Source organism: Gekko japonicus, unplaced genomic scaffold (assembly GCF_001447785.1).
Source record: "Gekko japonicus isolate JY-2015 unplaced genomic scaffold, Gekko_japonicus_V1.1 scaffold3098, whole genome shotgun sequence".
Lineage (NCBI taxonomy): Eukaryota > Metazoa > Chordata > Lepidosauria > Squamata > Gekkonidae > Gekko > Gekko japonicus.
This window is the reverse complement of record NW_015166516.1, coordinates 36668-58659: the sequence shown is the minus strand read 5'-3', so window position 1 is coordinate 58659 and position 21992 is coordinate 36668. Positions and strand designations below refer to the sequence as shown.

Sequence of the window (21992 nt, the reverse complement as noted above, 5' to 3'; positions counted from 1 at the left end):
AGTCCTGGTTGTTCAGTGTGTCGATAACATAGTGGCTTTATTGTTTCTGAAGGTGAAAGTAACATATTGCGAAGATATCTGCATAATGTTTCATTTATTCTTGCTTCCCCCTCTCTGCAATTGAAAAAGTAATGGAGGCAAGTAAGCAGGGGCAGGAAGGGACGGTGGAAAGTTGTGTAAAAAATGAGATGTCCATCTCTGTACTCCAGTCGAGACAGCTGATACTGGAGACGGTAACAGAGACAGAATAAAGGAACTGCCCAGTCCCAAATATCTATTCATAACAGTACAGGATTTATTTATTTAATTCATTCATTTGTACCCTGCCTTTCTCCCCAGTGGGACCCCAAGCAGCTTACGCCATTCTCCTCTCAACTTTACCCTCACAACAATCCTGTGAGGTAGGATAGGCTGAGAGAGTATGCCTGGCTCAAGGTCACCCAGCCAGCTTCCATGGCACTAGTGGACATGCGAACCCGGGTCTCCCAGATACTAGTCCGACACTCCTAAGTTCTATACCACACTGGCTTGCACGCAATGTGCCCTCTAAGCTGTGGAGTCTTGTGAGCAAAAAAATCTACTTTGTGAACTACTGGCATTAAAGTTTTGAGTGAGCGATTTGGCCACTGCATAAATTAGTTTGCTCCTTCCTGAGCTAAGACGAAAATGTGTGAGCCGGAGGCTAAAAAACTGAGCTAGCTCACACTAACTCAGCTTAGAGGGAACACTGGCTTGCATGTGCCTTACCTTTCCTTTTCAGCGTGTGCAGAATGGGGGTGCCTGGACCGGGCAATGGCCAGTCATTGGGATGTGGGATTTCCCTGACTGTGATCCACACCCTCTTGTCCACATGTAGTGATATTAAAGACCTGGAGGAGAGCACTCTCAAGATCAGGAATTGCTCCTGACTTCAGAGTGTGTAGGGACTCCGGAAGGAGGCTGGATATGATCTGACTCAGATATCAGGGTTTTGATGACTATCCAAGATTCAGAAGTAGATTTGGGAGTCAGTATCTGGAAGGTAAGACGAAGCCACCATCTTTCTTGCTTTGCTGTGCTGAAGGAAATGGTGGTCGTGCTTGTTGGTTTGAAAGTCCACATATCCTAAAATACAAAAAACATTGTTGCTTGAATCCAGAGACCAGAGCAGAGGGTACAAAGTAAATGTTTGTTGCTGTTCCCTGCTTGCTGCAGCCTCCTAAGCACTCCCCCACCCCAGTCGCTGTTGAACACCAGGTGACCTCTGGGTTATAGCATGGGAAGGGGTGTAGTGGGGCCGCAATGGGAAGGGCAAGTAGTGGAAGTAGCCTCTCTGCCCCCCCAACAGTTCTTGTGCCAACAGTAGCATGAGTTTCCACCACCTTTCCCTCCCCACCCCAGTTGCAGCCCCCTTCTGTGCATCCCATATAATTGCCATGGTACTTTTATGTTTAGAAGAAGCTTTTCAGAGGGGACAGATGGCTGCAGTGCTAGGGAAGCAACAGAAATCTGTTAAGCAAGCTCCATTTTGTCCAAAGTTCTTTGGATCCAAGCCTATAGAGAGATTTTGTTTTGATTTGGAAAAAGTAAATATCCAAATTGCTGTAAAATAAAACTTAATTTATCAGATGTTCTTTGGTTACTAGACTACAGTAAACAAGTGCAATACAACAGTTTTGCAATGCAGCATTCATTTCCCCCCCGCTTATGTTTATTTTCTAGCATATGGCTGAGTCCTCTGTATCCAAAGCTACCACCCGGAACGCCGGGGTCTGTTGGTGAATCTCGTACCAATTTTAAGTCTGATCTGATCACTTACTTGATGTCGTACAAATCCCCAACTCTCGATGAATGGGTTGAAGTAATCAAGCAACATGATCTTTCAGAGACAAGGTGCGTACATCATTTGGACAATAGATACTTCTAAAAAAAAATGTGTACATTTGGCTCTGTATTTCTGGGGAGCCTCAGGCAAGAATTCCTCCAGGAATAAAGCTGCTTCAAATGGAAGCTCTCTTTGGTTTCTGCTTCTAAATTGGGTTTTTTTGTGCAAACAGGTATTGTCATGTAAAATACTATCTCCCCCCCCTCCTTCTGTGGACCTGACTGTGGCCTTGGGATTATCATAGAGGGCAGTAGAACTGAAGAGGAGTGACCAGAAATTGCACAGGCTTTTCATTATTAGGACTGCAGACAGCCATTTGGAGGGAAGCTAAGCTCATCCTAGCCCTTAGCACTGATTCTATTATTTGAATTGTTTCTATGTTGGACTCTTTAAATTAACGTATTTAGACCTCTTATTATGCCTGAAAAGATTTTATATTTATGTCATATTATTAACAGGGTAAATTATGTGTATTTTGGCCCTGTACTTTTAAAGCAAGAGAAAATAGAAAACCATTTACACATGGAAACTTCCTTGACAAGTAGTGGTTTGAAATTGTTCTGAATTGCACCAAAAAAATTAGAATCGTGCATGTTTAGTTGGAAGCAATAATTTATAATAATACTTGACTTTTTAATAAATTGATAAAGGGAAAACAGGACCTGAATTTACTTCATAGTGAATAACTAGAGATAAGTTTGATACCCAGATTTCAAAGTAGCTCCTTGGATGTTCGCGTGCTGGTGTAGTTGCTGCTCCTCCGTAAAGTACACTGAAGATCAATATCCTTCTGAGATTTTAAAGTTGACTGGAAAATTTTTTCTTTCATTAGAGCAGAATGTATAATTATAACTAGGGATGGGCACAGACCAGTCCATGAACCTAATTTTGTAACAGACCAGGGCCCAGTTCATGGTCTGTTTGCCTGGTCCATGCATTTGTGGTTTTGATGGACTGCAATTTTTTTAAGGTGGTCCATTTGGTCCGTTGGAGCAGTCTATGGGCCAGGCATGCTGGTATCCAGGAACCCTTTCAAGCTGTGCCACCATTGCGGCATGCCGTGATTGAGCTCAGGAGGTATTTAAACGCCTCCTGAGCTGACTGGCGTCACGCCGCCGCAATAGCATGACCCACAAGTGGGCTCAAAAGGCATTTAAATGCCTCCTGAGCTGACTGGTGTCGCACCACCACTGCAGCATGATGAAGTGGGCTCAGAAGGCATTTAAATGTCTTCTGAACCCATTTCCACATTGCGCCCATCACAGACCTCACAAACCACAAACTGGTTCATAAACTGTGGAAGGTTGTGGTTCATGAAATTCACAAACCACAAACCTCCATGGACCTCCATTTTTTTGGTCCGTGCCCATCCCTAATTATAAGACAATTTGATGCAATTTCTCCTAATTTTAGAATTATCCTACATGGCATCTTGCATATATTTTTCTCTAGAGTCTATCTTGTTGGGTCTACTCCAGGTCGATACCAAAACTATGAAAAAGAGAAATGGGGCCACCTTAGACTAAGAAAGGTACTGATTTTGATTTCTATTGACTTTTCTTTCGTCTGTGTGCTGTTACCTTGATCACTCCCCCCATTGATGAGCCTTGAATCTTGCTACACATAAACAAATAGCATGTAATAGAATATTTGGGTCTCTGTTTCTTTGTCCCTGGAGAAGATTGCTTGCATATACAACACTTGACAATTGAAAGGTGCTTCAGCTAAGCAGCAATTTTAATATCTGCAAATAACCTGTCAGGAATATTCTAGTACTACATGGAATCCTGCTTCTATAGTATAGATAGAAATTACATTCCCAGTTGGAGTACCAAAGGTAGAGTTAATTTTTGTGCTGAGCATTGACGAAACAATGTAACTTGAGATACAGCCTAGATTTTGTGGTGTGAATGATATGTAATGACAAACAATGGTTTGTTGTGGAACAGTCCTGGATCTCTCATCCTCCTTGGCCATGGGTAGGGAGGTTTGTTGCAATGTCCAAAATTAAATGCTGGTTTGTCCTCCCACCCTACCCCCCAGGTTTCCAAACCACATCCAGATTTGGAGGACAGTGAGCAACCCATCATTTCTGATGTGGACGTTATAACAAATATAATATTAAATGTTTTTATTGTCTTAATGTTTTTATGACGCCAATGGCTTTGTAAGCCGCCCTGAACCTGCTTCAGCAGGGAGGGTGGGATATAAATCAAATAAATAAATAAACTATAGTTTGTTATGGAAGTGTGTAATTGATCAAGGTCTGTGGTGACTGGGGGACCCCTTGTTCCCCCAAGCAAGGGGGGGGAGGAGGTATGCTGAAAGTCCCGAAAACTAGGGAAGGGAATAATGATGTCTTGATTTGCTCCCAACCATCCATTTTAAAGTTTTTACTGTGCAGAATGAATGCAGCAACAATCTGTTCTTGTGTCAAAACCCATTGGAGATCAAACTGTATGTGCTGTGATAAAATGATATTGATACATGGTGCAGTGACAGAGTGTCTCAAATGAACATTCAGTTCCAGAGCTTCTATAGTCTTTAAAAGGGTTTGAATGTGGAAGTCGCTTTTGGGCTCTGCGGAACTGGGTGCTCACATACCTTACTACTACCTCATTTATTCTATAGGAGCCCTAGCCCATGGAAGGTCATGCCACAGTAAATGAGTCCTATGGTGTCTGACAACCTACTGCTTCTTGCTATAGTATATTAAAACAGCTTCCATGGTGTAATTTTTAAAAAATCTCTTATATTTATAGCTATGATTTAACAATAATATCTATAAATAATCTAGTATGTAAGACTGGAAGAGACACTCATTCAAGTAAGTAGCTAGTCAGAGTGATTGACTTTTAAGAAGAAGGAAATGTAGTACCATGACATACCGTACCTGGCCAAGTTCCATAGTTCATCAAAGTCTGATGAGCTAAACTTCATGATTTTTTTTTTTGCTTTTATTTTACCCCAAACAGCTTTTAAAAGATCATGCAGTGCAAGTGCCTGATGAAGATTCTTGGCCTGTAATTGGGCAGTTCTCAAGTATTGGATCCATGGGAGCTGACCAGTCCAAATGGCTGTGTTCAGAGTTTAGACAAAGTTTGACCACTCTAGGAAACAGTGCAAAGTCTCTAACAAATCGGGAGGTTCCCATTAATCTGGTATGGATTGCTTTTTGTACCTTTGTTAAGAAAGTACAGAAAATCAGTGCTGCTGCTAATTGTCATGTTTACATAATCTTGTTTTTAAGAAGATTGCTTTGAATGCTTTAGTTAAATGGTAACTTCTCTATTTTATTCAAAGATTCTAGGTGCCCTTTACAGGAGAGTGCTTTGATTAATTCAGTGGGCTCCGAGCAGGACTAATTTTCTCTAAAATGTTACAAATAGGTCATCTTACAAACATTCCTAGCTTATTTCTATCACTTTGTTTAAAAATCTGTAACTTTTATTCTCTTACCTTTCTGCAAAGCAAGACTGTTGGAGGTCAGTAATTTCTAGTTTTGTCTAATTTCTGAGATTAATAATCATGTTGCACACCTTTTAAATCCAGAGAAGTAGCTGTATTGATCCATTGGAGCAAAAACAAACAAGATTCTTGTTGTACCTTAGAGAGTAAAAAAAATTACTCCACTATAAATATTTGTGGGTTAGAGCCCACTTCTTATTCACCATGATTCCTCACTATGCAGACATTTCATGTAGATGACAGATGGGGGAAACACTGCAGGGTCAAGGGTTCATTAGATGTAGACAGTAGAGGGAAATGTAATTATGTAAAATTCAGCCTGATCAAGAAAATACAGAGACCATTCACTAGTTATGCTAAGGTAGTTAGTACTTGTGTTGAGAGTGAAGTCCCAGGCTTTGCCGGAATAGCTTGCTGAAATAAAATTTTGTTAGTCTTTAAGTGCTACAGGACACCTGTTTATTTTTGCAACATTTGGAGGTGCTAGAAGTGTTGGCTGAGGTGCATTTTTACGGCTAACTCACTTATTACATTTTGTTATTTAGATTTACCCCACTGTGGACAACGTGAGGCAAAGTTTGGAAGGTTATCAAGGTAAAAAAAAAAGTAATTTTTTTTTTGTGTACAGCGTAGAAAGCCAGGCCTGAGTGGGAGATATCCTAAATGAACAGCTGGTGGCAGCATAAATCCCCAGAGAGAAGCAAGGAACTCCTCTGGGAGCCAAGTGGGGTCAGGGGAGCGGTATTCTGCCACTGAAAGACCTGGGACAGTTGCTGAGTGTCTCAACCCCTCAGAGGACCCAAAATGAAATGATGCTCATGGGCCAGTGGAACCATTCTGTGATAGTTGGTAAAAATAAAGGAAGATCTATAGAGAACATACCCTGACCTAGATAGCCTCAAGTAGCCTGATCTTGTCAGATCTTGGCTGCTAAGCAGGGTTGTCCCTGGCTAGTGTTTGGATGGGAGCCCTCCAAGGAATACCAGGGTTGTGATGCAGAGGCAGGCAATGGCAAACCACCGCTGAACGTCTCTTGCCTTGAAAACCCTACGGGGGTGCCTTAAGTCAGGTGTGACTTGATGGCACTTTCCACCACAAATGTGCCATGGCATCTGTCTTTGCTGCTGATGGGTGGAATTAGATCCATAGAGCCCAACAACTGATATTTTTTACTTTTACTGATATAATAAGAATTCCGAGGTCTGATCCAGATCTTCCACTGTAGTGTGGACAGTGTCTTATTTTGACAGGAAAAGGTATGGTATGAGTCTTATCCATTCAGTCTCCTTAGATAACTAGAAATAGGATATCAGCCCCCCCCCCCATGAGAGGGCCACTTGACCAAAGGGCATGACCACCTATTTACTCCGAAGTAACCAGTCAGTCACCAGTTTGGTGTAGGGGTTAAGTGTGCGGACTCTAATCTGGGAGAACCGGGTTTGATTCCCCACTCCTCCACTTGCACCTGCTGATGTGACCTTGGGTCAGTCACAAGGTCTGGCACAGCTGTCCTTGAAAAAGAGCAGTTTGTGTCAGAGCTCTCTCAGCCCCGCCCACCTCACAGGGTGTCTGTTGTGGGGAGGGGAAGGGAAAGGAGTTTGTAAGCCGCTCTGAGACTCCAAGTGAAGGGCGGGGTATAAATCCAATCTCTTCTCTTCTTCTTCTCTTCTTCTAACTCCCTAGCTAGACTTTTGCTTTCTAGGCTTAGTTTTGGATTCTTATGAGAAATCTACGCACTTATTTAGGCTGTTTCCCAAATGAATCCTACCACAAGCCTGAAGCTACCACCCTTCACTAGAGGGGTATGACAGCTCCCCACTGGGGTACCTGCTGCTTCTCCTCCCTAGTACTAAGAACCATCCCTCCCACTCACTAAAAAGCAAAATGGCATTTTAAGACCTACTTAAGTAGTTCGAAGAGCAGAAGACAACTTTTGTTTTGTCTTTTGGTTATATATGCCCTTGTGCACATGATTAACATCTATATACAGTATTATTAAATTGTCATGCATGGACATAATTTTTCACAAGCACGGCAAAGACAGGACACTCCACTAATATGAACCAGCAAGTTCCTATTGTTGGCAATTTTATTTAGACTCTTTTTGCAGTTGACTGGTTCATCTTGATTTGACTTGGTGTGTTACAAAATTCAGTTTGACATAATTGGATAGAATCTACATATAGAGTAGTCTTTTTAAAAGTCTGAAGTGTAAATCATTTGGAAAAATTCCTGCTTATATCTGTTTCTTTTTTTGTGATGAGGAAAGCTCATTTGAAGGGAATATTCTGTGGTAAAACAGAGAATTTGCCATTCCATTATTTAATGAGATTCCATTTCAGTGGCACGTTTCACTGTAACTAAGTTATCTTTTCTTTCTCTTGGAGCTGGAGAGTCTCTTTCATATAACATGGAGATTGCACAGAAACAGCTTTGGCTGCATTCTTACTTCCAGTAAGTGACATAATCTCTTTGTGACTAATGGCATTTTGAGTTTCTAAGGTCAATTAAATCTGTGAGAGATGTAGGTCAGACAGGCTTTGGGATGTTCATTAAAAAATTAATTGAATTTCATGTAAATTGAGACTTCATATATCTTATATTCTAATAGCAAAGTCAGGATATCTTTGGATATTGAAATCCGGTGACTGGAGCTGTGAACATGCAAGACAGATCTTTCTACAAACCTGAAAATGTCCCCAGGTTTGGAAGAAAATGTGAAATCTTTTAAAAATAATAATAATAACCCACTGGACAGTGTTAGCCAAACTGCCTTATCTACGACAGTGGCAAACTAAATTTAACGTGAGTCCTTGCCAAAGTTTACGGAAGTCCGGCTACCCCAAAGAAATCCCAGTGAGAGACACTAGACTGGAGTTTTTCCAAAACAAATAGTCTTTTTACTGAAGCAATATCAAAATCACATACACACAAAATCAGTCTCACATTCGCATACAATCAAGGTTCCTTTAGAGTTACAGAAAGATATAAAAATAGTTTCTCATTTACTTAGGAGGTAGGTAGGTATCGGTTTATACTTGCCTGTTCCTGAAGTCTTGTCTGTTGCAATGTAAAAATAGGTGAAGAATGATAGAATCTAGGGGTACTTCTAAATCATGTTCTGCTAGAACCAGCTAGCAGGGCATGGACCTCTTTGGCTGCGCACATCAAAGGATCAACTAAAGACAAAGGCTGGGCAGGCTGGGCAGAAGGGGAGTTAAAGCAGGAGGGGGGTAGCGGCTAGCAAAAGCTCTAACGCATGGTCTTCACGTTTTATAGTCAAATCTTCGGGTGGGTGGCAACCTAGCCAAACTGAGATCCCACCTATCTGTAGTCCGTCCCATTCCTTCTTCTCATTGGTGCATGTTAGTAAGGGGCAGCACCTTTAAGGGTTGGGCCAATATTTGAAACTCTAGACTCTAATTCATGGAAAGCCATCTGGTCAGGTGTGAATTCTCAGCATCATGATTCTCCTTGATGTGCAGATAGATTGACTCTAGGCACAGTCCACCAGGAAATGGCAATTCAGATGAAGATTAGCTCCGTGTAAAACATGACATCAAGTCTCTCAGCAATGGGGGAATACTTGTCTTTTTAAGCTGTATTTCCTGCTAACAATGGCGAAATGTGCTTCTTCTTCCCATAAGGCTTAGTAGCTGTGTTTGTGTGTCTGCAAACTCATTAGCTTGAAATGCAGTTCAATACCCTCTATGTGAAATCTCTCTCACAACAGGTGATTCAAGCAGCTTTACCTTTGAGCCTATGAGCAAATGTGTGTACACAATCTATATAGTGTGTTAGCATATATATAAATTCATAAACAGCAAATATGTCAATTTCTCAATAACAGCTTTAAAAAAATCCAAAAAATGACAAAAGAAGCACCTGTGTCTTTAAGCAACAGATGCCTTCAGTGGCTGTTGCTAGGCAGCCCCAGCATTCCACATTTGGCTCTGTCGGTAAAAGTCGGGGGGGGAGGCCCTTTCCAATCCTGTTTCGGCTTTTGAGGGAGAACTCATTGGGGCCAGGCCTGGCTAAGGCTGCCAGTTCCAGGTTGGAAAATTCCTGGAGATTTTGTGATGTCTGAGGAGTGCAGAGTTTGGGGAGGGAGAGGCCTCAACATGATATAATGCTATAGAGTCCACCCTTCAAAGTAGCCATTTCTCCAGGGGGACAGATGTCTGGAATTGTAATCCGGGGGGATCTCCTGGTCACACCTGGAGGTTGGCAACCCAAGGCCTCGCAGCAACTTCTGGGTGACTTGATGCCACCTGGCTTGCATGACTCAAGTAGGCTTGGCCGCTTGCTACTGTTCAACAGCAGCCACCCTATGAAAGGCAGTGTGGTGCAACAGTTAGAGCTTCAGAGTGGGGTCTGCAAGACCCAGGTTCAGATCTCCCTCTTGCTGTAGAAGCTGACTTGGGTGATTTTGGACGAGTCACATACTTTCAACCTAACCTGGATAAAAGAAGGAGAAGAGAATAATGTAAGCTGCTTTTGGTATCCACTGTGGAGAAAGGTGATGTATAAATGAAGTAAATTAATAATAAATTTAGCTGAAGATGGGAATTAGATAAAAGGTAGGTTGGTGAATGGTTGAGAGAAAGAGGCAGGGAGAGGATATGAGGATTGCCAAGAGGAGGGAAAAAGGTTAAGAAAATCCTAAAAATTTGGGGGGAGGGGAGTTTGAGGAGGGGAAGGAACTCAGAGGCGTATATCCACCCTCCAAAGCATCCGTTTCCTCCAGGGGAACTAGGATTGCCAACCTCCAGGTGGGGGCTGGAGATCACCCGAAATTACAGGTGTAAGATGACAGGGAATAGTTCCCCTGGAGAAAATGGTTGCTTTTGAGGGTGGATTTTATGGCATTATAACCAGCTGAGGTTGCTTCCCTCCCAAGGCTCCACCCCCAAATCTCCAGAGATTTCCCAACATCAGTCTGGCAACCCTAGGAGTACTGAACTCTGTAGCTGGGAGATCTGTTGTGATTCCAGGAGATCTCCATCACCACCCAGAGACTGGCAACTCTAGAAGGAGAGACAGGAGCAGGAAAAGGAGAGCAACTACGAGGGCTTTCAGGAAATGGAAAGAGGAAATATGTTTGTATGATTTATGAACGTTAAAAACCTTCTAAATCATCCCATAATGGTGGGATGCGGGTATATGCTTGCTTTCTTCTCTTGTAGTTGGTATTCAAAGAGGAAAAAAAGCAGCCCTAAGAGTCTGAACAAGAACAATTTTTATCAATCCCTAGCAAGACAAAAATTGACTAAATTATGACCTGGACCCAAAGAACCAGTCTGTATGCATTAATGTGCATGGGTGCGATTAACAGTTTTCCATGCTGTATTCTTTTATGCCACTTTCAATTTCACTGCAAAGGGTCACCTGACCTCTGAGGGAAGCTTCTTGGGAGGTACAAATGGCCGTATCAGGAAGAGAGGGCATTGGTGATTGGGTTCTCTCTTGCATGTGAAGAAGGTGGTAAAAAAGATTGAAGAAGGTGTTAAAAAAAAAATCACTTTTAGCCATGGCTTACCCAATGGGGATAATGTGGATCTGAAACTGTGATTTCACTCCTGTCTTCCTTTTTTACTTCAGCAAATGGTCAGCTGAAACTTCAGGTCGTAGCCATGCCATGCCTCACATTAAGACTTACATGAGAGTGTCTCCTGACTTCCAAGAGATTGCATGGTTTTTGGTTACCAGGTAAGTCTTCTGTTAGTAGGTAAGGCGAGGTTTCTTTTTCCCCCACTCCTGCCAGGATGCCTCAATGATCACTTAGGCTCCTTTTCATTTCACACCGTGTAAAGATGAAAAAATCGCTCTGAAGCCACTTGAGACCCTCTTTTAGAATTCCATAAGTTAAGTCTCGTCGTTTTTCTCATCCCAGTCTGGGAAATCAGGACTGAGCTCAAATTGCAGCTACAAACTTTCTCACAAGGTTAACATATCTCTGGAAATACAGGCAAATGTGCTCAAAATGGGGAATTCACAATATTTTGCCCATCTAAAAACTAGAACTCTTCAGAATCCACATTCTGCATTGACAACTATGTGCATAGGAACCATTTATTTATTAGATGTTTATCCCACCTGCTCTCCGAGGAGCTTAGAGTGGCACGCATATCCCCTCTCCCTTTCTATGCTAACTTCAGTTCTGTCGAGTAATGTACCCAGTGAGCTTCCAGGCAGAGTCGGGATTTGAGTCCAGGTCTCGCTAGAATGTATTCCAGCACTTAAACCAAACCATGTACTTTTGCCATCAGCGGCCATGGGCGTGCTTCAAACAGAATTGCTGTCCTCCTCCCTACAGTGCCAATCTTTCCAAGGCTGCTTGGGGAGCATTCGAAAAAAACGGTGCCCAGCTGATGATCCGATCGTATGAGCTAGGAGTCCTCTTCTTGCCTTCTGAACTTGTGAGTTCACCTGTACCCCAGACAGTGTTACATTTAGTGGAGCCACAGTCTCTTTATTGTTTACAGCTGATTGAGAATCTAAACTTCAGATCAGGGAATTAAGGTGGTTAAAATATTTTGAGTAAAAGATCAAGTGGTTTTTCTCGTGTAAGAGAATGGGATTGGATGGATCTGATCAACTTTTCTGCTGGTGAAAAAGAAGGGATTGCTTTTGATCACCCAGAGCAGCGAGGGTAGGAACCATGGGTGCTACGTATACAAAAGCAGTCAGGGGCTGTAGTAAGATGGGGAGCTGGGGGTGCTTGAGTTCACAGTTCCCTCTAAGCTGCACTAGGGGGCGCTGGCGTACAACATTTCAGAGGCCAGCTCAGAGGGTTTCTGCTACAACTCACAAACAATGGAGGGTGGGGGCACCTCCTTCTGGTCCATTCTTTTTGAAATGTTTTTTTTTTTAGGGAGGGGCCCACAAGCACCCCCCCCCCCCCCCGAGCCCCAGATATCCCAGATCGAGTCTCCATTATAGCCTATGGGGCCCATTGACTATAATGATCAACATAGGCTATAATTGAGGAAGAAAAAAATAATTTTTTGTGCCACCGCTATTATGCTTTTTAGTACGATTTTTAAGCTGCCTTGAGTCACAGGGAAAAGTGGGATATAAATATTTGATAACGTTTAAGCAACTTCCTGTTTGTTAGGTTAACATAAGAACATAAGAGATGCCAATGTTGGATCAGGCCAAAGGCCCATCCAGTCCAACACTCTGTATCACACAGTGGCCAGAAATACCAGTGCCATCAGGAGGTCCACCAGTGGGGCCAGGACGCTATAAGCCCTCCCACTGTTGACCCTCCAAACACCAAGAAGACCAGAGCATCATTTGCCCCAGAGTCCCTATCTATACCTTGTGGCTAATAGCCACTGATGGACCTCTGCTCCATATGCCTATCTAATTCCCTTTTGAAGCCGTCCATGCTTGTAGCCGCCACCACTTCCTGTGGCAGTGAATTCCAAGTGTTAATCACTCTTTGGGTGAAGAAGTACTTCCTTTTATCCGTTCTAACCCGACCGCTCAGCAATTTCATGGAGTGCCCACGCGTTCTTGTATTGTGAGAAAGGGAGAAAAGTACGTCTTTAGGCAGGGTTCTGACAGTGACTCTGGTGAAGCACGGCCAGTCAGAATAGACAGTAGTGAGCAAGATGGAGCAGCGAGTCTGTCTTTGATAAGGCTTTCATAGCCTCTTGCAGAAAACTCCTTGTAGGCCTCAGCTGTGAATGGGAGGATGGTAGTGACAGAATTAGGAAGTGCACCAAAACTGCTGCTGACGGCTGGGCTAAAAGTAGGCTACTGGGGCAGAACCTTTTGGTTTCCCACTGATCGAGACTCACCAACGGTTCCTGACTAAACCTAGAAGTCATAGGATAAAAGGACGGGTTCTCTTATGGATTAAAAAGTGGTTAAATGGCAGGAAGCAAAGAGTAGGAGTCAATGGACAGTTTTCACAATAGAGGGAAGTAAGCAGTGGAGTCCCACAAGGGTTGGTATTGGGGCTGGTACTATTTGATTTGTTCATAAATGATATGGAAGTTGGGGGGAGTAGTGTAGCAGGCCAAGTTTGCAGATGACACAAAATTATTCGCGATGGTAAAAACCAAGGCTGACTGTGAAGAGCTCCAAGAGGACTTCTGCAAACTGGGTGAGTGGGCGACATTGTGACCAATGAAGTTCAGTGTTGCTAACTGTGAGGTGATACACATTGGGACAAAAAATCCCAGATTCAAGTTAGGGTCTAATGGGGTCTAAACTTGCTGAGACAGAGAGAGAAAACAGATCTTGGGATCATAGTGGATAGGTCAATGAGAGTGTCAACTCAGTGTGCTGCAGCAGTGAAAAAGGCAAACTCTTTGTTAGGGATGTGAGCTGTTCTACAGGACATGGAAAAGCTAGAGGAGGAGAGAAAGAGGCGTGTGCATACGTGGGCTCCTTCAGCAACCCAGCCTCTTGCTCCATCCGCCTGCTGCAGTGCCTCATTGCCCTCTACACACTGTGGGAGATGTACCACACTGAGCCCCTTGCTGCCAACCCCTTTACCGCCATCCGCCAGCTTCACTCATCACCTAACACACACACACACACACACTGTGTGCCTTCCTCAAATTCCACTCTGGCTCAGCTGGAAGAGACAACAGAGGGAGGTCCCTGCTCTCAGGTAGTTGACCTTAGGAGGCATCTTGTGAACTCTCCACTGGGAAGACAAGACTCTTTGTTCTAGTCCCTTCTCCCCCATGAGTGACATGTTTATGGATGGCCTTGGTTGCTGTAATGTAGACCGCTTAATTTCCCTAGTCATGTAGTCAGTAATGTGTGGATTAAATCTTCACAACACAGGTAATGATGAAAGTCTACCCTGGAGGTGGTTGAAGGTGGTATAATGCTCAGCATCAAGCAGTTTCAGCGTAAAGCTGTTGAGTAGCATCTACCTTCTCATGCATGGTGGTTCTTACCCAACAGTCTGTCCTTTAAGTTTAGACAGAAACTAGGGGTGCTTTCACAGCTTGTGCTGTGCTAAGCCCTTTGCACTGTACTAAAGTTGAAAACTGATATTCCTCCTTTTTAAAGAAAAGAACATCCTGTCATGTGTGATGAATGCAACCACTTGTGCTGTCTCAATAAGCAAAACAACACATTCAGTTACAAATGAGAGGTATATACATTTTCCTGTGTAGAATAATATCTCTCTTGGAAAATCAAAAGGTGTGAGCTGGCCCCTAGAACAACCAACTTCAGGGCTTAACTTGAGGCGAGGCTTTGGCCTGTATTTTAAAAACAAAGACCTGACTCTGGAAACAGTATCTTCCATGCCATACTTTAGCATGTGCATGTTGATTGATAAAGAATCAAGTAAAACATGTCCTGGTGGTTACTAGAGCAAATTTCTTAGAATCTTAAAGGAGATTAGAAAGAGTAGTGGAGAAGAAGAGGGTGGTCAAAGGTGGGAATGTAGCCCTCAAATACAAAGGCTATGTACTTTGGAATGCCACTTGTTTGGGTTCATAGTAGGATGCAGTTTTTGTTGGTTTCTCAAGAACATCTGGTTGGCCACTGCAGAAAATGGAATGTTGGACTAGATGGGCACCAAGGTCATTGTTTGTCTAGGGTATCAGAAGACCTTGACTTGATCCTGGATGGGTCACTGTGCCAAGTAAATTTGGACTTGTGGGTCACCATAGCAAAAAGGTTAGGAACCACTGCCCTAAGCAACAGGAACAGTTTTTCAGGGGAACATGAACTACAGTAGGAAATGGGCTCTTGAAGAACCTCTGCACATGCAATGCTCATCTGCAGCATAAATGCCTCTAGAGGGATTGGCCAACTTGAACAAGATAAAGAATTACAAATGTACAAAAATGGTTTGATCAGACATTTAAACTGCTGATTAAGCTATTACCACAACCAAAGAGCACAAAACAGAATTGTTCAGTAGGGTATTTTTTTTTAATAAAAGAAATAGGGATACCTCATAAATGGCTGATCCCACAAAATACATTGCTTTTCTACTTATGTAATAGCATGTTCTGCCTTTTCTAAAATGTTATGTTTAATACTTATGCTGTGTTCAGATAACAGCTCTGTTCCAGTCTTCTGCAGTCCTAGTCCTGTTACATTGCTTATTAGTACTAGAGCAAATTTCTTAGAATCTTAAAGGAGATTAGAAAGAGTAGTGGAGAAGAAGAGGGTGGTCAAAGGTGGGAATGTAGCCCTCAAATACAAAGGCTATGTACTTTGGAATGCCACTTGTTTGGGTTCATAGTAGGATGCAGTTTTTGTTGGTTTCTCAAGAACATCTGGTTGGCCACTGCAGAAAATGGAATGTTGGACTAGATGGGCACCAAGGTCATTGTTTGTCTAGGGTATCAGAAGACCTTGACTTGATCCTGGATGGGTCACTGTGCCAAGTAAATTTGGACTTGTGGGTCACCATAGCAAAAAGGTTAGGAACCACTGCCCTAAGCAACAGGAACAGTTTTTCAGGGGAACATGAACTACAGTAGGAAATGGGCTCTTGAAGAACCTCTGCACATGCAATGCTCATCTGCAGCATAAATGCCTCTAGAGGGATTGGCCAACTTGAACAAGATAAAGAATTACAAATGTACAAAAATGGTTTGATCAGACATTTAAACTGCTGATTAAGCTATTACCACAACCAAAGAGCACAAAACAGAATTGTTCAGTAGCATATTTTTTTAATAAAAGAAATAGGGTTACCTCATAAAGGGCTGATCCCACAAAATACATTGTTTTTCTACTTGTGTAATAGCATGTTCTGCCTTGTCTAAAATGTTATGTTTAATACTTATGCTGTGTTCAGATAACAGCTCTGTTCCAGTCTTCTGCAGTCCTAGTCCTGTTACATTGTTTATTAGATTTATTGTCCTGTTGATTGCATTGATCTACATTGTGTGATCTGCCTTGAGTCTCAGTGAGAAAGGTGGACTATAAGTAACATAAATAAAGCACTGGAACAGAGCAGTGTGAAAGGTATAGCAAAGGCTGTCTTTGCTTTCTTATCTGTTTTCTGATTAACGGAAGCCAAAAAAACTGCTTGAATGTAAGGCCGTGTCTGTCTGCATTTTGTCACAGGGCTTGGATACTGGCTATTTCCAGGTGAAAGAGAACCTGCTTTCTGATGAGCCAGCATTATCGTTTCCTGTACCTTTTGATCTTCCCCCAGAGAAGCATGAAAGTGAAGGTAAGGTGTCTTTCTCAAATGCAGAAAACAAATTGGATAAATAAACGTACTGCATATGGACAACACAGCCCAGGTTCCAACAGCTACAGACTCAGATAATAACTACCACTGGAATTGCCCAGCACATGACCTCCTCTTAGAGAACCGGGTCCCCCACAGTATAAACAGCACCGGTGCTTTCTAAGACTAACTGTAGCTGCTGTTCAGATCAGCATGGCGTATTGTCCACTGAATTGGTCTATACAAAAACCCATGTTCAGTTCCCACTCAGCTATGATGCTTCAGGCAAATAAACTCTGCACATCTTATGGCACTTGATGTTGTTGCTTCTGGCTGGAGGGCTGGCCAACAGGGTCCTCTGAGCTTCTCTGGAGAAGGCTAGCACAAAAGTATCGCAAATAAATATTGGATTTTAGAGTTTAGGCAAGCCATTTCTATAATCTGGTGACCAATAAGCTAGCCCCTGTGTCTTCTAGTAGAGATCCAATGTGCTTTTAGTAGATCGTGTGGAGAGCAGAACAATATCCGTAGAAACAAACAGTAACATCGTAAGAGACAGCCACTCCCACAGCATCCCTAGCAGTGCTGCCAAATGCCAGTCATAACATTTTTGACAACAACTCCCACAGTTCTTACACAAAAAAGGCACCAGTCAAAGTGTGTCAATGGCTGAGATGCCAAAACCTACGCCACATATTCTGTTCTCACACACAATGCATAAGCATGCTCCCAGGAAAAGTCAATACTTCTCATGGCCCAGCAGTTAAAAGGATTGCATGTCAAGGCCAGAACCTTCTCAGGGGACAAGGCCCTGGGTTAGATATAGACACTTTGCCTTGGAGGGGTGCTGGGATGAATTTACAGCCCACTTTTCACATGTGTTCCCCCTATGAGCTGAGATGAGTAATAAGGGGTTGGGGGTTCATGTCATGAGAAGAAGCATGGCCAGGCCTGTGGCTACAGTGGGGCTTTTGGGGGCTCTGCCCCCTTTCTTAAAGCCACAGCCCCACAAGAATTCCCCCTGTAAATGCTTTTTTCAATTGTTTTTAAACATTTTTTAAGGTCATGTGCGCCTTTAAGCAGAGTGAGGTGCTGTAGTTGACTAATTCCCACATTGAGCAAGGGGGTTGGAGTAGGTGACCTCTGGGATCCCTTCTGTCAAGAATCTGGTCTTTAAGAGAGTTTTTCTGCCTAAGTCTTAGCTTTCTTCACTATAGAAGTCATCACCTCCACCTGCTGGATTGTTAGCGGAATTGTTGCTCAGGCTGGCAGAAGTGATTAATGCAGCAGATGAGAACTGTCATCTAAAGTGGTTGACAGCTTGCAATTTAGAGATCTATCCTGGTAACAGTTTTCTCTTGGCTGAATGGCTTTTCTTTCTGCACTGAGAACTTCAGCCCCACCAGAAAAAAAAATTGCCCCTCAAGCCACAAACTCCTGTCTATGGGCCTGAGCATGGCTGTAACAATTGTTTGAAGGGAGCTGTTGGCAATGCCACATACTGACAAGCGGCCTCCCACTGCTAACTGCTGCAGTAGCCCTTCATGCCGTTGGTTTGAGAGAGGGAAGTGGAAGGGTCCCTTAGTTGACATATCGGTGTGAGTGGATGCAATTATGCATCACAGTCAGAAGTGTCCCTTGCTTTCAGTTTCCTGTAATAACATTCCTGTAATACAGTTTCCTGTAATAACGTTCTTCTTGCTCTTCCCATGTATCCTTTCCCCCGTCTAAACATAGCAGTTGATGCATTTTTCTCTTCACAGCTCTACCCTTACCTTCCCATCCCCAGGTCGTTACTACCATTTTATCTGTCATAAAAACATAAGAGAAGCCAGTGTTGGATCAGTCCAATGGCCCATCTCACACAGTGGCCAACAATACCAGTTGCCATCAGGAGGTCCAGCAGTGGGGCCAGGACACTAGAAGCCCTCCCACTATTGCCCCCCCCACACACACACACCAAGAATACAGTGTATCACTTGCCCCAGCCTGAGAGTTCCTATCGATACCTTTAGGCTAATAGCCACTGATGGACCTCTGCTCCATATCTGTTGGGTCTCCCCTCACTCCACTTCTATCTTCTCTGCCTCATAAAATAATTTATGTATGAAACACTGTGCAGAAGACCATCATCAAGAGTAGAAAATTCCACTGCCTGGCAATGTTCCCTCTAAGCTGTGAAGTCTTGTGAGCAAAAATGCTACTTTGTGAGCTACTGGCATTAAAGTTGTGAGCGAGCGATTTGACTACTGCATAAATTAGTTTGCTCTGGAGCCATCCTTCCTGAGCTAAAGCAAGAATGTGTGAGCCAGATGCTAAGAAACTGAGCTAGCTCACACTAATTCAGCTTAGAGGGAACACTGCTGCCTGGTGAGAGAGAGGTCTAGTATCTCACAGTTTCCATGTGCCATTTCATGGAATGTACATGTGTGTGAGGTGTACAAATGGTCTTTGTCCATCACTGTCTCTCAGAGGTCTTGGTTCCTTTGTGTGCATAGACAGTGGAGGAATCCTCTTTCCAAAACTCCAGGCTCCTTCCCAACTACAGGTAGGGATCGAAGAAGAGTACATAGGTCTGCCCTCACCTGAATAGCTCAAGCTAGCCCCATCTCATCAGATCTCAGAAGCTAAGCAGGATCAGCCCTGTTCAGTATTTGGATGGGAGACCACCAAGGGATATAAGGGTTGCTACACAGAGGCAGGCAATGGCACATTGTCTCTGAATGTCTCTTGCCTTGAAACCTCTATGGGGGCTGCCATAAGTCAGCTGTGACTTCACCGCAGAAAAAACAAACACAAAATCATAGGTCTCGTAAAAGGTTCTCTTAGTGGCCAAGTGTTGCTACTGCAATGGATGGATTTGGTAAGTGATTCTTAGGAAGCACACTGAAGATGTTCGTACAGGATTGTTTTCTGCTGCCGTAGGCAATAGAGATTTTCCAGAGTTAAAACTGAGTTTCTAGGAATTCCAACGAACTGGCCAAGTCATGTGAGCTTTTGTGTGTATAGCACTTAGTCCGCCAATGAGATGATGCTTACTTGTTGTGATTCCCACCTGGCTGTGTGCCCCAGCATCAAGCTGTGCTTGTTAGGAGGCCATAAAGACCAGCACATCAGGTTTTGCCATTTTTGTTGGAAGGAATTGCGAATAATCGGCTTGCCATTTCTGGGTAGCAAACCCCCATAGTTAAAGGTCAGTTAGTTGGGAAGGTGGGAAATAAGAATTGTGAAACAAATGTCTAACTTGTTCAGAAGTCTAATTGCATGTCAATCAGCTCCTTTCCTATTGGTGGTACAATGAGCCCTGAGCTTTTTGATTTTCGTTGCAGATCGTCCGTGGATTTGGGACATTCCTTATAGAGCTCCTGATACACATGGAAATATGAAGTTTTGTTAGGGAAAAGCTCCAGCTCCCTCTGAAACTGTTACTGAGCCCACTAACTAACCCTGGAGAGAGGGTGGTTTTAATTATGTGGATTTGTGCACAGGTTAAAGCCGTTTCTATAAAGAAATAATTTTCAATTGCAAGTCTTTTGGGGAAAACAGTATCAGCTACACAGCTGCCTGTTTTATTTTAGAAAGCAAATATAATGCAGAGGGGATACAAAAGGGAAAAAGTGATTCTATAGGAATTACATATAACAAGGTTATCATGCATTGCAGAATAATTGGAACAGAAAGAGTAAATATCCCCTTCGTTATAGTTTTTGAGACATTTTGTATAGAAAACAATGATCCTTCAAACATTTTGAATTTCAAATTTCATAACTAATCTACTTTGCAACTATATTATTTCTTTGTTATTACGTATTTTGCGTTATATTTCATTGTTTCCAGATACTAGCTATAATTTTTAAAATACCAAAGCCTAAATAAGTCTATTATATACCTCACATATAAGATAAAAAATAGATATTTTTTACCATTTTTCTCTTAATGCTTGGCTGGCTGTGTACTTAATTTCTTTATCCCATAACTGTTCCCATTGGTGCATTGCTATTTGCACTCTGAAATTCTACATCCATTTAATCATACGTTTTTTCACTTGTTCTTCTTCTGTTTCTAACTGAAGTAATAACTTGCATATCCATCGTAATTGATAATCTTTTTGTTTTGTAATCATAAAAATATTCAATGTGCTACCTGGAAATACTGGCCCTGATGAAGGGAAATTTGTATACAATTTGCAATAAAATGAATAAAAGTGCTTGGTTACGTTTGTCATTAAAATACGAACTTGAGGTTTGAATTACTTGTAAAAGCAAACAGTTCTGCCATAAATGGTGGTACTCGTTACATAATGCTTTTTAACAGAGCCATTGCATTCCATACTGTCATTTCATTTTGTTCTTCCTGTATATTTCTCCAAGGCTAAAATTCTGTCAGAAGCACACAGTGTAGATAAGATGGATGGTTGCTTACAAGTAAGGCTCCAGTCGACAGACACCACCCACTGGTGGCTGTCGTGGATGCTCTAGGCCCTTTCACAGGGGAAAGTCTTGGATTTAACTTGCATTTTAAAAAGAGCATAGGGGAGAGGTGCAAGATAATGCTTTGTCAGCATAACAGCCTAGAGGCTATGTTTATTAAAGGTCAGCAGTTGATTAGTTATGCTAATACAATAGCACAGTGTCTAGTTTATTGTTGAGTAGCTGCACGTGCTGTCCCAGTCTTTCATATCATTGGATGGGTGAGCTACTTAATAGGAAAAACAAAAGTTAACCTGGCACATGGAGATATATAATGCACCTATGGAAAACTGTCCAATTGTAGGGTCTATACACATCACTGCATGAAGTGTTCATTATGTCCTGGCAACACAAATGAAATTTGCTTAACAAACACTTTAAAAATACATTAATTTCATGTTTTCTGGTGATACTTCTAAATAAGGGCAACCCCTATTTTTTTTTCAGCTGACTCCTATTGAACTGCTGGGACTTCTGAGTAAGAATTCATATTATTAGGCTCTTGGGCTAACAGAGGCCATATATTGTAGTAATCACTTTGCCTCTTGTTCTCATCCTTGGTTTTCCTGTATGATAACTGATCACTAGATTAATTATGTTCATTCACCACATGTGTTGAAGATAGGAGTAGTCAGCGCAGAAACGAATGTTAACAACAGAGGCTGCTTCTATCAAGAATTAGTTTACAGGTAACAGATATACTGACATGGACCTTGAACTTTCATTTTAGTGCTGGATGAGTTAAACATATTCCGTGAAATTTAAAGTATGAATACTTTTTGCCACCTAACTTTTACCATAATGACTCAGGAGTTAGCCCTACCAATTCCAGCAGGGTACACTTTTAAAGAAGTATGCTTTGGACTGTGCCTCAAAACACATAGTCAATGTAATTGTTACGGCACTGGTGGGATGTGCTCTTCCAGTGCACAGGGACCACAGGCTCTGGCAAAATAAATGTAAGTCAATAACTATGCATGCAAAAAGAGATTTTGAGAACCGGGTTGCATCAAGACAA

The 21992-nt window shown here is 42.4% G+C and overlaps 1 protein-coding gene across 1 annotated transcript in view; it reads left to right on the top strand.

The window, feature by feature from the left end:
* LOC107111311 (tyrosyl-DNA phosphodiesterase 1-like) overlaps positions 1-20193 on the top strand; it is a 33657-nt gene extending 13464 nt beyond the window's left edge. The window contains exons 7-15 of the mRNA XM_015412273.1: positions 1702-1872; positions 3317-3395; positions 4840-5025; positions 5878-5926; positions 7720-7786; positions 10934-11041; positions 11649-11751; positions 16397-16505; positions 19835-20193. Of these exons, the coding sequence (XP_015267759.1) occupies positions 1702-1872; positions 3317-3395; positions 4840-5025; positions 5878-5926; positions 7720-7786; positions 10934-11041; positions 11649-11751; positions 16397-16505; positions 19835-19902 (940 nt within the window). The 3' untranslated portion in view covers positions 19903-20193. The remainder of the gene's footprint in view (positions 1-1701; positions 1873-3316; positions 3396-4839; positions 5026-5877; positions 5927-7719; positions 7787-10933; positions 11042-11648; positions 11752-16396; positions 16506-19834) is intronic.
* Positions 20194-21992: the final 1799 nt, after the last annotated feature.